Source organism: Silurus meridionalis, chromosome 15, assembly GCF_014805685.1.
Source record: "Silurus meridionalis isolate SWU-2019-XX chromosome 15, ASM1480568v1, whole genome shotgun sequence".
NCBI classification, from domain to species: Eukaryota; Metazoa; Chordata; class Actinopteri; order Siluriformes; family Siluridae; genus Silurus; species Silurus meridionalis.
Genome location: NC_060898.1, coordinates 8,151,122 through 8,168,429, shown reverse-complemented (window position 1 = coordinate 8,168,429; position 17,308 = coordinate 8,151,122). Strand labels below are relative to the sequence as shown.

General features: G+C 38.1%; 2 protein-coding genes across 5 annotated transcripts in view; one reads left to right on the top strand and one right to left on the bottom strand.

Annotated features, from left to right (window-relative positions):
- The window catches only part of taf1c (TATA-box binding protein associated factor, RNA polymerase I subunit C), a 26,592-nt gene extending 11,061 nt beyond the window's left edge, over positions 1 to 15,531 (top strand). The window contains exons 10-15 of one of the 4 annotated variants that reach the window (XM_046868377.1): positions 1,946 to 2,081; positions 2,181 to 2,303; positions 2,519 to 2,687; positions 4,509 to 4,640; positions 6,747 to 8,159; positions 15,399 to 15,531. In XM_046868377.1, coding sequence (XP_046724333.1) covers positions 1,946 to 2,081; positions 2,181 to 2,303; positions 2,519 to 2,687; positions 4,509 to 4,640; positions 6,747 to 8,155 — 1,969 coding nt within the window. In that variant the 3' untranslated portion in view covers positions 8,156 to 8,159; positions 15,399 to 15,531. Of the gene's footprint in view, positions 1 to 1,945; positions 2,082 to 2,180; positions 2,304 to 2,518; positions 2,688 to 4,508; positions 4,641 to 6,746; positions 8,160 to 8,236; positions 8,380 to 11,246; positions 13,146 to 14,372; positions 14,901 to 15,398 lie in introns of those variants that run through there. The other 3 variants (XM_046868373.1, XM_046868376.1, XM_046868375.1) reach the window with 3 other exon arrangements.
- ccng2 (cyclin G2) lies at positions 12,515 to 17,308 on the bottom strand. The gene is made up of 8 exons (XM_046868381.1): positions 17,190 to 17,308; positions 16,267 to 16,409; positions 15,796 to 15,924; positions 15,435 to 15,685; positions 15,069 to 15,147; positions 14,890 to 14,988; positions 14,386 to 14,582; positions 12,515 to 13,448 (listed from the first exon to the last, which is right to left on the bottom strand). The coding sequence occupies exons 2-8, from the start codon at positions 16,369 to 16,371 to the stop codon at positions 13,334 to 13,336; spliced, it is 975 nt and encodes a 324-aa protein (XP_046724337.1). The 5' UTR covers positions 16,372 to 16,409; positions 17,190 to 17,308; the 3' UTR covers positions 12,515 to 13,333.

The following is a 17,308-nucleotide window of genomic DNA, read 5'->3' as shown; positions in this document are numbered from 1 at the left end:
CCTCCATGTTTGACTGTTTAAAAAACAAACAGTTTAAGACTTGTCACCAGATATACATGGATTCATTACATCATTAGATAATGCTGAGAGACAAGACTCCAAACACTTCCTATTACCGTAACTAAGTATTATTTCACAGTGTGATAGCAGTGACAACATGCAACCTTGATTTTCTCAAGGTGAATACGCTTTTTGAACGTTACATTCCACATCTAGTCCAGATTTGCTGTTATAATAAACACTTTAACCGGGAAAGTAAAGTCGGGTGTGGAGTGAGGCCTGAAGTCAGAATTCCAATACATCCCAAAGATGTTCAATATGCCAGAGGTCAAAGCTCTATAGCGGACCACTCAAGATTTTCCACTCAAACCCATGTGCATATGGGCATTGTCCTGCTGGAACAGGTTTGGGTCTCCTAGTTCAAGTGAGAGGAAGATTCAATGCAGGTTTTAGAGCTTTGTTTCGATCCAGATCACTTTTTTTTTCCAGGAATAGCTTTGCATGTAATTCAGCAAGATGATGCTAAATTGCATACCACATTTCTTACAACAGCATGGCTTCGTAGTCCAACCCTTTCACCAACTGAAAACTTATGGCATGAAACAGGAAAAAATGACAAAGATGACCCATGACTGTTGAGCAGCTGGAATCTTGTATCAAGACATGAATTTAGCATTGAATTTATATGGAGCTTGGATTGTACCTGTATTGTCATATATATATATATATATATATATATATATATATATATATATATATATATATATATATATATATTAGTGTATGTATGTGTGTATGTATTAGGGCTGGGACGATTCACTAATCTGGCGATTCAATACTATCCCGATACTTTTGTGCCGATTCAATACATATTGCGATTCTGTAGCTATTGCGATTCATTGTGTAATTGTGATTTTTGTTTGCTTAATGAAGATTAGACAGTGGTAAATACTTGATCATACCCTTAAAAAGACTGTATATGAGTTATATTAACAAAAATAATGCATCACATCTTTCTGAATTTTTATTTCAGAAGCACACACATACATAGTGCATAAAGAACCTTGAAGCATAAAACTTTCAAGTACCACAAACTTAAATATAATATTTAAATGTGCAACAAAATAACTAAAAAAACTATACTCTCTAAAATAAAATAAAAGTGCCGTTAAACTGTTCCAATGTCCAACTCAGTCAAGGTGCTAATATCCTTCTCTCTCTTCCTCACCTCAGGTAAGAGCTATTATGGCATCTCGTTGAAACGCCTGTTATAAGTTTGTGCACAGGGAGCTCCAGTAACTTTTGTTTTTCCTGCAAAACGTGAAGTCCTGCAGCACTTCTATGGAAATATCCAGTGATACGTCGTACTCATCCGAGTAACTTCAGCTTCAGTGCGCGCTGTGAGGGCAGATTATGAGTGTGCGCGTAGCACTTAATATGGAGAAAGCCGGTTAATTGGGCAGCGATAACCATATTAGACACATTGTCTGTGACTAAAGCAGGGTCTTTATCCGTTAAACAATTCTCAAAGAGGTTTGCTTCACTGACTGCAATAGTTTTGCTTTCTCGCACCAGCTTAAAACGGATACGACGTCATCTAATACGGACAACGACAAAATACGTTTCGCCCTCTGTTGGAATAAAAGCGGTAACATTTTCCCACCACCTCTCTGAAAAAGTAAAATAATTAAATATATATCGATTCTGAGGTAGACAAATCGATCTCAAAATCGTTTTAAAAAGAATCGCGATAGTTTGGTGAATCGTTTTTTTGTCCCATAGTGTGTGTGTGTGTGTGTGTGTGTGTGTGTGTGTGTGTGTGTGTGTGTGTGTATATATATATATATATATATATATATATATATATATATATATATATATATATATATATATTATAGAATATATATATATTTATTATGTATGTATGTTTTGTTTAAACTTCCAGACTGCAAAAAATACGAGATGAGAAAACTAACCTGTACTTCAATGCCAAATCAGCATGGCGATGTTGTGACTTCACAGCTCATCCATGTATAACTGTTTTCGCTGATAGAACCGGAGCAGAACTTACTGATCTCAGGGTACGAGGACACTTATCAACCATTTTTTTTTTATTTATTTATTTATTTTTTTGCTATGTTTTACTGTTCAATTCAATTTTATATTTTATGTTTCCACAGAGCAAAGATTGTCACACATTGTTCCGGATCAGTGGGACAGCTGATTGTAAGAGCGGAGAGAGGGTGGTCTTGAGCAAATACTTGCCACAAAGCCATGCATTTCACCACCTCATCACAACACAGGTGAAAATGAAGAGTAATATTTACACCTCTCAGCGTGAATGCTGCATTTAGTACAACAGTTTTATGGTTAAAGGCAACAGCAGGGGAAAATTGTGGTCTTTTTATTTATAGCTTTAGGTTTTGGTTTAACAGCATGGATTGAAAGTTTCTAGTAGTCGTTAAAAGATGTGGATTATTAACAAATAGGTTACGTTTTGTTGCTTTCTTTTACTTAGTTCTCCGCATACCTCCTGGATGAACGAATGCCTTGTGTGCCTGCCGTGAAGTGGGAGCACATGATGGAGACTCCTCCATGTTTTGCTCATGCTTTGGGTGAAGGCAACAACTCCCAAATCCTGCTTGGAGCACAGAGAGCACAGGAGACAATGTTGCTGCAGTATTCAGGTTAGGACACACAAGCATACATGTGCATGAAAGTGTAAAACGTGAATAGCCTTTTGCTTTTTTGAAGCAGCTTGAATGGTGTGTTTGCATCATTCAAGTCAGAATGTGTTACTCTTTTGCCTGCTTTAGTGCTTGCATTTGCCTCTGCCAATGTTTAAGGATGAAAATTTTGTCCAAATCTCCCAATAGCAGCAATTTACCCACCTTGAATGATAAAACATGGGCTTGTAAGAGGTATTCCTTCAGAAAATATCAGAAAATATCTCTTACTTAACGTGACTTGTGAGCAAAGTGTAGACCATGGCAAATGAGAAATAAAGGAAATGGGGGGCTTTGTGTAGAGACCTGCACGGGATGGATTTTTCAGTCCTGCTCTGGTAAAAACTCTATTTTCTCCTGCTTCCACCCACAAATGGCCGCAAATCAAATGTATAAGTAGTTTCATTTTCAATGCACTGACTGCTACTCTGCTTTTTATTTTTGTTCTGTTTTTTAAATTAACAAACGTTTTGCTTTGTTCACGCTTGACTTTTTGTGTAAATGATAAACGTGTACATGAATTTTTCAGAACATAGAACATCATCTGAAATTATATATAAAAACAAAAGGCCAAGGTTTTGTGTTGCATGTTTCTTTTTTTTATTAATGAATTAATATCTGTAGCATTTAGCTATTCACCTCTGTTTTGCACTTCAGACATTTTACCTCGGTGTGCTCTAGTGCAAATGCGAAAGTTCGTTTCTGACTTTGTGCCTGTAAATCGTCTTATTTTATTTTAGTTGCTTTTGTGCAGTATATAAATGTTTATTTTTACATTTTTTTTTTATTATATATATTTGAAAGACCTATTCTCACCGCAACCCAAACACACAAGTATTTCACCGCCGGCACCCGCATTCACCCATCAAATCTTTTCTCGCACGGCACTCGTTTGTGTCGGGTCGCGCAGGACTGCAGATCTCTAACTTGGTGCTTAGTGTTTGTGGGACTGAGATGCAGTTTATGCACCTTGCTCTTATTTATAAAGGCCATGCATATTATGATCTTTATAGCCTAGGTAAAATACAAAAATCTTTCTGACCATAAACCCCATATGTTGATCTTCCCCTAAATTTAGCAGGGTAGATTTACAGAATGTCTTTGGATTCTATAGCCATATCATTTTCATTCACTTTAAATAGGGGGTCCAGTAGAGTCCTGTTCCTGCACAAAGAGTGGACATGTTTTGTCGAGGCTGGAGTGGAAGAACTCAAGTGGCCTGTTTAGAACCCTGACCTCCACCCCCACTGAATGCCTATGTGAACAATTGGAATGCAGACTGCCCCCTGGAATGCAGGCCTCCTCCCTTGACATCAGTGCCTGTCTTCACAGCTCTTATGGCTCTTGCGTTGCTTTATGATTAAACCTCCCAAGAGAAGCAAAGGTTTTTATAAAAATGCAGATGGAATAAATACAGAATGTTCAGCAAGAACATATGGGTGTGATAGTTGGATGTCCACAAACTTTTGCCAATTTTCTTCTTTCTGCCTAATAAACACAATTTACTAATTCAAATGAAACAACTGGCAACTGAGTAAATTTTTTTAAATCAAAATTTGGTGTATTGAAAACACCATTGTAGTGCATCAGATTTTTTTTTTCCATACAAAATAAGAGTGAGTTGCATTTAACAAAAAGTCTTGAATCCTAACCTCTGCAGATGCACAAGGGTTGGTGCTGTTATTAAGATGGATTGAAGTTTTATCTATAAGATGTGGAGCTTATGGCACTGAAGTGCGTGGTGTGTTGGTTTTATTTATTTATTTGTATTTTTTTTTAAAGGTGGAAGAGAATGGTCATGCCAAGCAGCTGGCCCAATTCAAAAACTCTACAGTCCCTGTGAGAGCCTGAAGATCCGGCAGCTCCCACACAGACATCACAAAGCAAAAGTGAGGCTGGCCTCGCATGCAGCAGGTGAATAACTTTTTATTCTGATGTTTTATGTGATGTATTATTTGAATCTCTTGTCCCTCTATCTTTTAAGATTTTGTACATTGTGATTCTGCTACGTGATTGGCTGATTAGTTAACTGCATAAATGATCATGCATACAGGCGTTTCTATTAAAGTAAACAATAACCGTAGGTTGTCAATACACTGTGCTATAATAGGTACTGGTACTGTTTGGTGTTCTGTCTAACATACTAGACTCAGAACTGTGTGCAATCTTAAAAATAGGGTATGGCATCTGACAGAAATTCTTTGGATGCAGGACACATTAAAACATCTTTTGCAAATACTCAAATGCAAAATTGTCCATTCAGCAGCTTTAGTCTTATTAGCAATTGCATAGTGGAAGGTGTAGTTTTGCTGCATGTCAGCAAGGTACTGATTATCTTTTAGCTCCTGCAGCAACAAACTGAGTTATGATTTCATTCGCTTAAAAAAGTGGTGGCAGCCTGACCATATCCCACAGTGCTTCTTTTGGGTATCAACACTTGGGAATCACCATATGGTGTGGTGGTGAGTTTTAATTGTTGAGCGTTACTTTACTGCAGTAAGGGCGAACATGCTAAACACACTTGGTGGAAAGATGAAGGGAGTTTTTGGAGCAGTGAAGTTTTTAACAAAAATTTGGGCTAAGAGAGGAATGGAGAAGGAGTGTGCTGGTACCAATCTTTAAGAATAAGGGAGATGTGCAGACCTGCAGTAACTACAGGGGAATAAAGTTGATCAGTCACACCATGAAGTTATGGGAAAGAGTAGTGGAAGCCAGACTGAGAGAAGAGGTGACCATCTGTGACCAGCAGTATGGTATCATGCCAAGGAAGAGCACCACAGAGGCATTATTTGCTTTGAGAATGTTGATGAAGTATAGAGAAGGTCAGAAGGAATTGCATTGTGTGTTTGTGGATTTAGAGAAAGCGTACGATAGGGTGCCGAGAGAGGAGTTGTGGTACTGTATGAATAAGTCAGGTGTGGCAGAGAAATGTGATGGTGGTGCAGGACATGTATGAGGACAGTGTGACGGCAGTGAAGTGTGCAGTAGGAATTACAGCCTGGTTCAAGGTGGAGGTCAGACCGAATCAAGGACCCTTTCTAGTTTGGAGTGCTGATGCACAGTTTGACGGACGAGGTCCGACAGGAGTCTCCATGGACTATAATGTTCATGGATGATGTTGCTATTTGTGGTGAGAGTAGGGAGCAGGTTGAGAAGAGCTTGTAGAGATGGAGGTACATGCTGGATAGAAAAGTATAGAAAGGGAATGAAAGTCAGTAGGAGTAAGACGGAGTACATGTGTGAATAAGAGGGAGGGCAGTGGAGTGGTGCAGTTGCAGGGAGAAGAGGTGGAGAAGTTGGATGAGTTTAAGTACCTGGGGTCACCTGTGCAAAGTAATGGAGGCCTAGGACGAGATTTATGGATGTGGTAAGTAAAAAGACGCGCAGGTTGTTGGTTTAAAAGTGGCAAATGTAGAGGACAGAGTAGTATGGAGACGGATGATCCACTGTGGTGACCCCTAACTGGAGCAGCAAAAAGAAAACTCTTATACACAGATGAGTTAAGACTGCCACACTCGCCTTGTGACTGCTATTGGCAAAATATGGAGAAAATGCTGTCCCTGCTGCTTGGAGAGCACATTTAAATTTTTCTCCCTTGGCTCAGATCCACAAATGGCTGTAGCAACATTGGGATTTGAACTGGTGATCCCCTGATGATCACTTTTTCTTTGTGCCACTCAGGAACATGTGCACGGCTATTGAAATGCAGATTAAACATTTGAAGCATTATTATCTGACTACTGAAAACACACTTGTCCTATGCTATGGTCTTATCTCAGCTGCTGGCATTATTGTGCTAATTATGACTAATTAGAGAACTGGTTTACGTCACTGTTTTTTGACTGGTTCATGCAGGGGCATGGTATATGGGCAAAGAAACAGTGAATGTTTATTTAAAATTATGTTTTACATTTTGCGTTAATCACTTCTGTTTTGGAGGGTGTGTATCCTGGCATCTTGCCGAAAGAAAAATGCTTTGCACTTGCAGTAAAGCAGCTTATAATTATTTTTTTCTTTCAGGCCTATCTGCAGTTCAGAACAATGGCTACCTGTGTGTGCTCCAGCTCACAGAGGCTGGGGATATATTCTACCAGATGCTGAGACATATTGACCCAACCAACTCCGAGCCATATCAGTCAGATTCAGCAGAACCTGCAGCCAATACAACGTCTGCTATACAACCCCAAGATTCTTTCGAAGAATACTGCAACTTTAAAACAGAACGAATTCAACATATGCTTGACAGTGATAATGAAGATGGCTCTCATACTGCAGATGAAAATGGGGTAAGAACCCCTGCAGAAGAAAGGATAAACTCTAAGGTTGCTTCAGTTCTGGAGTCATCCCTGCCTTCTTCTAAGAGGGACTGTGCTCATTTACTGAGGCCAGCAAACCCCAAAATGGCTAGCTCCCATTTAAAATTAATCTGGAAAAAATGGCTGGAGTCTTTCTTAACATGCAATGGAGAAAATAATTCTTACTGGAAACACTGGGAAATACCCACCAGTGATGTTATCAAATTCAAAGTCCAACAAAGAGACAAGCTTGCAGAGGACAAGTTTCAAAGATTGAGAAAAGACCTGGCAGACAAGAGTAGGAAGCTGCTTGTTCATGGGGTAACATATCTGCCTCCTCTAGAGGTGACCCCAGTTCCAGATGAGGTGATCCCTGAGGACTGGCAAGATGATCTTAGTCAGCGCCTAAGGGCCTCATGGATGGATGGTTTGAGTAGCTGGTGGAACGATAAACTCGGTCTAAACCGGTACACCAAGATTAAGGCCTTGCGAAGAAAGCACCTTCAGGCAAAGAGAGCCAAAGCTAAAAACAGAATTGCACTTTCCTCAAGCTTCACCTCTTCTGTCAGCTACCAGGATGATCTTTCTGAATGGTCATCAGCCACAAGTCAGTATCTTGGTTCGGATGCAGAAAGCATTTATAACTCTCAAAGTGCACCAGAACATGAGGCTATTTCTGACCAAGATAAACCAGCTGAGTACACAGATTTTAACAGAGCGACTCTGAATACAAATGGGTACTCAGGACCAATTAAAACTTCTTTTAAAAGGCCTAAGGAAACAGCAAAAAGCTTTGAGCAGGATGATGTCATTGCTACTTCCCAGTTTCTTGCAATGGATGTCCAACAACTGCCCAGCCAGGCCTCTACCATGGAAAGCAACTCTGTACTTCTTTCTTCCTCAGTACCTAGTTTGAAAGAACCACATTCTGTCCTCCCCAAGCTGAGACAGAGGCAGCAGCAGGACTATCACTCTTCCGGCTTAGAGCTTGGGCATAATGATGAGATCGATGCATCAGTTGGTTTGAGTACCAAATCGCAGCCTTCTAGTTTTTGGTCACCATCACGGGCTTCATTGAGGACCTCTTCCCAGGCTTCTAAACCCCAGAAAAAGAAGTCCCAAATGGGATTCTGAATGGGTAAGTCACCATAAGCATTTTTTATTCAAAACTTATTAATAACTGTGAATTGATTTCTTTCTTGTTCTTTGTTTAAGCAAGAAAGCATTTAATATGCTTTCTGCTACGTGTGGTAGTTGAACTACAGTGAACTGTTGTTTATGCTTATGTGGACTTGCTGTACTTTGTTCCCATTAAGCTTTGAGCTGTTTTATTGTTCAGTAAAACTACTATAAATCAAGCTGCCAAGTTGCTGATTCCTTCTGGTCTCACTGAAGGATCAGGATTATTGTTTTTTATGGGTTTTTTTTTTATTTTCAAAATCTAATGGTATGAAATGAGAGAGAAAATTCAGTCGGGTCTAGCAGCAAGTTTTACACGTGGTATAATTTAATATTTTGTGCAAACTCATCATGCAAATCATGTTACATTTATAAAGCCATTTTGAGAACACTTCCACAACAAAGTATTCTTAAAACATGTATGCTCTTTGCTCATGTAAATCTGTGTTTACATAAATGTATCTGTGCACAGAACCTTGTTTATGGTTTAATAATTGAAGGATGGGATCTCCAAAGTAGGGCTACTGCTATCGATTATTTTAGTAATCAAGTATTCTATCAATTATTCAATTAATCAAGTAATCAGATAAGTACTTTCTCTTTATTAAAGAGCAATACTTAATAACAAAATAACACGTCACTTAAAATGAACACATAATTTGTTTTTCGTTTTAGAATAATAAAAAAAGTTCTGCTGAAATTGCATACAAGAATATCAGTAAAAACTAAACCCAATTATTGCATTTAATAGCCATATTACATCAAAATGCAAACACGGTTGCGTTCAAAAAGTCCCTCTGCAGTGGCTGCGTAGAGTAGCTAACGGGAAACGATTTGTTTAATGAAACTCATAATTATTCTTACTCGTATTTATTTATTAAATCTCACACAGTATCGTGTTGTGGTCTTCTGGTCTCTGGAAAAGCTGCTTGAAATTTATCACCAGCTTAAACATGCTCCACTTCCTACTCTATGGCACCACTGCGGGGGACTATTTGAACTGTTTAAATAAAAACACAGTCTATTTTTAATTACTTTAAAACAGTAACTGGTGTAATGGTGTTTTTCTTCGTTTTAGTTTGAAATTATCCCAAACTTTGAAAACTTGCTGGCGTTTTCTTTGGCCTGAATCTTCTCCTTGTCCTTTTGCTTTTTTTTTTTTTTTTTTTCCTCCGTTCCTCCATTTTTCATTCTGCAGCGTTTACTGTGTTTACCTGTCCAGAGCACTTGAGTTTAGCGGATGATGCATCAGTAGTAATGGTCCATGGGAAACACATTGCTTTGCCTTTAGTTAAATGGACTAAACTAAGCATCGAGGCAAATTAATTTTGTAATCGAACTACTCGAGTTACTCAAAGAATCGTTACAGCCCTAATCCAAAGCAGGATCTGGAAGCTTTTTCTTCCATGTTCAACTTTTGCATTTTAGGTGCAAGTCTGGTTCGGCCTCATTGTGCTGCCATGCGTCGCTGCTCTGGTGTTGGCATCTGAGGTGTAAATTGCACATTTTGAAAGTGCTCTTTCACACAGCTGTGGAATGCCACTGTGTAAAGATTGTTAAAATTTTGCTTTAAAGTACAGTAAAAAGGAAGAATTTTTTTAGGAGGCTTCTTAGAAACCACATACACCCTTTTCCAGTTTCTATAAAATGTTGCCAATCTGTTTACTGTCTAATTTGCTTTATCTGTAACTTTAGGCAATATACAAGAGCCAAGCTCAATATAGTAAAATAAAATCGACCTTCTGTGCTGCCCTTTTTTGGAGCAGTGATCCATTTGAGGGAAAAGCTTAAATATTCTACTATAATGTAGCATGTAAGTCAAATCACGATGATTATAATGTTTGGAATGAAACAGCATTGACACTTATTTCTGTAACACTCTTTTTACATTTTAAACAAAAAGCATATACAGAAATGAAAATAAGCTGTCTTAATAAAAGCTTAATTTGACCATTTGCGACTTTTTCCCCCCCCAATAGTGCAGTTTTTCTCAAAAAGTCCGTCAGATATTCATATTTTCAGACCAATACTACATTTAGGTAGTCAAAACCTACCTCATGTTTTTTTTCCACAAGTTCCCCACATCAACGACTAGTGACTGTATTAGTCAACCAGTCTATATTATGCAGACCTTATTCTACTTAATTATCCAGTCAGTCATGACCAAGAGCCCAAATTAGCATCATTCACCCTTGCAGCGCTACTCGGTTTAAATAAGAAATGCATGTAAATGTGAAAGAAATGCCAAATACTGTGGCAATCCATATTTATATTTTTTTTTTATGGTAAGAGAGACTCCACAATCATGGGCATCTTTGAGCTGAAAACTCAAACCCAGTGCATTTACTTTATAATAACTGACTGGTCAGTGTTGCAGTGGATTAAATTAGGCTACTCATTTATTAATATTTTGTCAGATAAAAACCAAAGTGTATTCAGTAAAAATTCCATTGGCAGATGAAAAATAATTCCTATGCGAATCAAACAGATTGTCAAACCCAAAAATATAAACTGGCACATTTGGTACCTGAAACTGATGCTTGCAGAGGAATGCCACCATTAAATTGGATGTCAACTACTTCTAATTTTAGCTCATAAATTGCCACTTTGTCTTTTTTTTTTTTTTTGTATAGATAATGCCATATTGTGATGATTAAATTATCTAGTATGTTGGAGATAACACAAGTAATATGTAATTTTATACCAAAGTACTCGAAAGGTGTGATTTCAGTTGGTTGGATAGTATTGATTACATTTTCTAGAGCGGCAGCTTTTATCAAGGTTTATAATGGGTTTGTTATAACATACACAGAGACTACTTTGAAATATATTATGCAAATATATGTTGCCATTTTTGCCAAACAAAGGACTGTGCTGTTAAAATTGCTTTGTGATGTTCTGTCTTGGAAAAAGACTCGATGCTGTGGTGACATTAACCCATTTATAAATTTACCTTGTGTATTATTTACAGTATATGGAAAGTATGAACATGTGTGGACACCTGCCTTTCACACCTTAAAATTCTCTCAAATGCATTTTTTCACAGTAACATTATGATTTACCTTGAGTGTTAAGAGGCCCAAATCTGTTCCAGCATGACCATGCCCCTGTGTACGGTGCGATCACCATATAGACATGGCTTGACGAGTATCTTGTTGATGAATTCAGACTCAAAAGAGCCCTGACTTTGACCCCACTGTGTTCAACTTTAGAGATGGATTGGAACACCACCTGCATACCATGGCTTATTTTTCTGCACCAGCCCAATCTCACTAATGCTCTTATGGCTGAATAAGCACAAATTCCTTCGGCCTTCAACTGCTGCTTCAACATAATACAAAGCTTTCCCAGAAAATTATGGCTATTAATTTTTAAGGTAATTATAGTAATAACTAGATAATAAATGCCTTATTAATGCCCATGGTTTTGGAAATTCATGTGTCTGGCGGTCAGGTGTCTGTATATATTTAGCCATATTGTTTGTTAAAGGAGAAACTTCTTTCAAAACTAAAACTTTGGGCTTGGCTGATGGGTTTTTTAGGGAAGGGTGTTGTGAAGCAGTAAAACATTTTTCCTACTGTATTTAGTAAAATATCCTGATGTTAATTTACTTCCCTAAAGCAGAAAACCAAAAACTATTATTACCCTGTCTGGCTAAATGACGCTGCAAGCAGATCTCTGCGATTTGCTATCCTCACAAGTCAGGGCGAGGCACTTCCTCTTTTCCACAGCGCAGGGTGAATTGCCAGAGGCTCTCTGACATCAGGAGTCAGCTGTTCAGACGTCATGAATGTGAACAAACAGCTGAAAGGGTTTTTGTTCTGGCTTGCCAAGTTTGTGCAACACAAACATGTCCTTAGAAGGAAATCATTGGATAATCCGTCTCACTTTGCAAATTGGTCTGATAGAGGAAGTTTCGGATATGTCATCAATATGTTAAACACTCTTATCAAAAAACAAAAAAACTAAAGCATAATTCTCATTAAATGTGTTTACAGTGAAATATTTAATGTACTTAGCAATTCTGCTGTTGATTTGATTGTTGGTGCCATATACTTTAAATTCTTAGCAGTTCATGGTTGTCTGCTGTGGAGGACCTTTCTAGCAGTTGTAATGATTTTGGCAGGAAATTTCAGTGCTCTTAAAACATGTTCAAGTTCCTAAAAACAAACCAAAAAAAACAAGGCATTGGCTTTCCCGTTCACCATTTTCCAGTTGCGTTCAGTGCCATTCAGAGGAATCCAGTGTAGAGACAGAAAATATTTATTTTTCCATTATCTACTGTTCATGTGAATAAAAACAGACAAGCTTGCATTGAAAAATACTTAGTTTTATATAACATGACAAAAATAATAATAAATAAAAGTTAGTATCTACAACTTACTATACATTTTTTTGTACATTATACAAATTTACATTTTTTTTGTATTGACATTTTTACATTTTGTGGCTTTTTTTTTTCTTCAAGCATTTCCTTTTTTTCAGTCACACACACACTTTGGCTAATTTAAACCTAACCTGGCAAGTCACGTCACCGAACTCAAACATACCAAAGCATACACACACACAAACAAAACACAACCTGACTGTCTCAACCTGAGCACAGTCTGAAAAGCGATTGATCCGGACAAGTATCCATGACAATCGTTATATAAAACTGTGCACAGTACTGGGGTAAATGTCCCAGAAATCAACAGTCCTTAGTTGTTAAACAGTCTCACAGATATTGAAGGATTCTGTTGTCTCCTGGAATGTGGCAAACCTGAACATGCACCAACAATTATTAACACTTTTTTTTTTTTTCCCCAGGTTGTAAACCTTAGCTGCCTGTGCAATTTTTTTTAACTTAAGTTACAATCGGAAGAAAGAATGATCAGTATTAGCTACAGTATATGAAATAGAATATAGAGATTTAAAGTAAATAAATAATAAAAAAAAAAAAAAAGCCATACTATTCAAGTAATATCTAAAGAGGAACCCAGGCACTGTGGCTCTTTAACATGGAGAGGTCCGAGTGGTTGCTGACATCACAACGGAAGCTGGAGTTTTGTATTGTAAGGCAGATGAAGCTGCTGCTGCCATGTTTTGAGGTTCCTTTCTGATAGAATGGCCTCGGATCAGCGGAGCACCCATTTAGGCAGCCTTCTTTTTTTGAAAGTGGGCAGGGAAGTAAGGCCCCTCTGCGTCACTTCCCAATGAACTGCTGAGAGACTCCTCCCCAGAGCTCAGCTCTTCACTCCAGTCCTCACTAGACAGGGCAGAGAGAAACACGTCAGAATTGCTGCAGACGCCACACACACCCTGACCTACCCTGCCTTAGTCACAGCAGCTACTTCTGAAGTCATACATGCTACTCCCCTTTAGAACGTCACGATTTATCCTGTTCCGCACCTATGATCAAAATGTTCTGTATTTGTTCTTTATTTATTCTACTTACCAAGGATTAGGTATTTAAAGTTCATCCACACATCTAAGATTGATGGCATGTGTTCCTTTGTTTTCACAGAACAGAGCTGATCCATTTTAGTACAGTGAATACCCAATAGGTTACAACCAACCAATGTTTTTGTTTATCTACTAGTTACTATGGTGAACTGCTTACTAATAATGCCACATCATTCATATTCATTACACTTTGGTAGCAAATAAAATGTGTACAGATGGAAGCCCAAAATTCCAGATGGCTCTGTGTAATAATTGAAGAGAATGTTAGTGTGAATGTTATACTAGGGTTGGGTGGTTCATGTAGTAGCCAATGCGTGAAGTGAAACTAAAACCACCGACTGTTTCAAGATTACCCTAAAAAAATCCTCTGGTTATGACAGAATTTCTAAGACTTCCAATTTTGTTGGGGTTAATATGTATTTTACTGGTAAACACTCGAAACTACAGAGACTTGCTAGTCATGCCCCTTTTTTTTATTAAATATAAAGATATATGGTTATCAATGACTCAATTCTTTGTGGTTTTGGATACGTACAGTATAAACCAGGGCTAGCTGATTTTGTAAGATGTCCCTGTTAAAGCCAGACATTTTACAGAAGCACTTTCTCCACATACCCCTCATTTTTAAGCAATTTTAAATCTTTTATTATTTTGATTTTTCTTTTCCTTTGAATATGAAAATGTTTCAGCTTACTAGGATAGTGAACAAAAAAAATTGTGTGCGCAGGTCTACTGTGTACCTCTCACTCCAGCAGTCTTCGGGGATCGTGGGCAGCTCTGGCGCGCCACAGTAGCTTCTGTGCAGGTTCTGGGCCGTGCGCCGGGACACGATCCACACCAACTTCCTGTGATTGGGTTTGCAGCATGTAGGCGAGGAGTACTGCACCAGGCACTGGGCCACCCGGCCTTTCCACGGCTGCAGCTCAGTATCAGAGATCTGCAAATACAGATATGAGACATTACATAATGCAGAGAGACAATCTGGGTGTAGTTTGCTGATATGAGGGTCAGCCTGTTACTGAGCATGCCTGAAATTCTTTATCTCAAAGAAAGCAGGTCGGATTTGTTTAGAGACAAATACTGCTTGCATCATGACTGAGGGCAAATGGTACTTGTTTATTTTTGCACCAAAGCTAATAAAGAATTTGCATTATATATAAAATTGTGATATTACCAAGATATATTTTGTACACACAAATTTCCTATTGAAAATAAACTGGCAAAATACTACAAAATAAATGTACCATCAAGTGTGTCTGAATGGACTGGATGATCTGAATCAAGTCAACTGACTTCAAGGCCTCAGTCTCATGCTTGATGAGTGACAGAGCTAGCACCGATGGCTAGAAAGGAAAAAAACAACAAAGATTAAAATACAAATTTAGATAATAAGCAAAAGCCTCAAATGTCTGTAAAGACTTACTTTTGATTTGGAGAACACAATGCGGCAAAGGCAGGCTTTAAGCTGGGCTTCCAGCTTGTCTAGGCTGAGAACTTCTTTCCTAAAAAGAGTGGGGACAAATAATAAATTAGTCCAGCTGCCTTAAAAAAAATTTTTTCTTTTTTTTTTAGAAATGTCATCATTACCAGCCTGTCTATTATGTCTGCCCTTTGGTATATGACGGTATCTGCTGATAAGGTTTACGATAGACGATGTAAACTGTAAAGCATATCTGAACTACAGTGCACAATGGACAAAGGTATTCATCTGCCTGTTACTTTCCTAATGTCAAGTGTGGTGTTTTTCCCCTAGTAACACCAAGATACACTGCTTCACACCAAGTCTTACCTGCTTGAGGTATGCAACAGTACAATCGCATGATACAGGCGCAGAAACGTTAAGGCGGTGACGGCTTGGAACTTGAAGTTGAGTTTCTCTGAGATGATGGTCCCCATGCGCCTGAGGTCCGACACGGTGAACTTGCACTGGCCGATGCGGATCAGCTCGTGCATTGAAGACACATCCCACTCATCCTCTACGACATTGGCAGCAATGTGAAGGCAGCTGATGCTGACGCAGGCTAGATGTTTGGGCTGAATCTTTAAAGCAAATCAGTTACATTTTAGTTGTGATTTAGCATTGTAGCATCGAGTATATCGAATTATGCATCAGGGGGTGGGTTTTAATAATAAGAGCAATGCATGTGTACCTTCATTATAGCAATAAATCTGTCCAGCAGATTAACAGCCTGGACAAAAGTCTGTGTGCTGTAGCCAAAAAAGCTGGTCAAGCTCCAGAGGTCCTCTACTTTGGCGTTGCGACATTGTGCAGAAATCCCCTGGTGCAGGAAGACAAATTAGTTAAGCTTGTAAACTTCGATATTACACCGAATATGCTTTAATATATAAAATGCAGTGCTTTAAAATTGATTGCGTTTAACTACTAAACATAAAATCAGCATTTTACCTCAACCAGCTTTAAACTAACGTACTGTCTGTGAAACATAATACTATCGGATATGTAGAAGTGTTCAGTTTTACAGGATTTATTCATTGTAAAAAAAAAAAAAAATTAGTTCGACAAATTATAATTTTATCCAGTTAAACTAACAAATCAAACGGAAATTATCCGATTATATAGGGTTAAACAAACGGAATGTGTAAATATAAACCTTGTGTACCTCAGAGTTTGACTCGATCAGCTCCAGTCCAGATTTTTTGGGCAGATACAGGCTTTCCTGCTCCAGGTTCTGTTTCAGCTCCTTCATCAGCCTGAAGAACTCCATGTCGATACTCTGTTTTCTTTCGGTTATCTCAAGGAAACCTTTAGGAAACAAAATCCGTAAATGTTTTCTTGTCCTAGTTACAGGAGGGTGAAGGTTGGCCAAGCCCAGCGGCTCAGATTTCCACCGTTACCGCCTCCTGTTAGCAATTAGCTCAAAAATAAAACTGCTAAATATTTACACTTAAGGCGCTTAAATAAAGCATGTTACATCGCAAAATACTGTGAATGCGATATTGAAATTATTGCATCTCTCAATTATGTATAATATATTTTAATCGGGGCTCTGGAGCTGTGTGTGTTGGGTTTTTTCCCTTTTTGAAAACATCGGCTGGGGGAGGGGCCACATCCAGCCTCCATTTGCTTCTTTTCTTTAATATATACTTTAGTTTTAAGATCCAACATAACGGACAATCTATACAATATATTTGGAAAATATCTTCGATAGCAATTTACTTTGAGTAACAAATAAATTAAATTCTTGTTTCAAGGTTATCACTTGAAGGCTTTCAGCGCTAACCGAGTATTAACTACATATCTATTTCACCTTTATTTGATTACCAATCAAACAAAAAAATATCAGGTGTTAATCTACTGTACTAAAATTCGTTAGACATTTTAATCAAGTATATTTAATTTGTGTTTTTAATCAAACTGCCTTCGTCCAACCCAAGGAACACTAAGGATTTAAAACCCTGCCCGATACATATATAGTTGTCATTAACTACAGGGAAAAGAAAAAAAAACATGTTATGTATGTAATATTTTGTTTATTGGGTTCTAAATAAACTCTCGAATATAAGTAAATCCAATATACATTACCTTAAATGTTAGACGGCCATTTTCTTGAACAAGATCTTCTGTTTTCTGAGTCTTTCCCCCTTTTGTTGATGTAAACCATGCCCACGCCCTCTACGTGACGTCACAACCTGCACGTACGA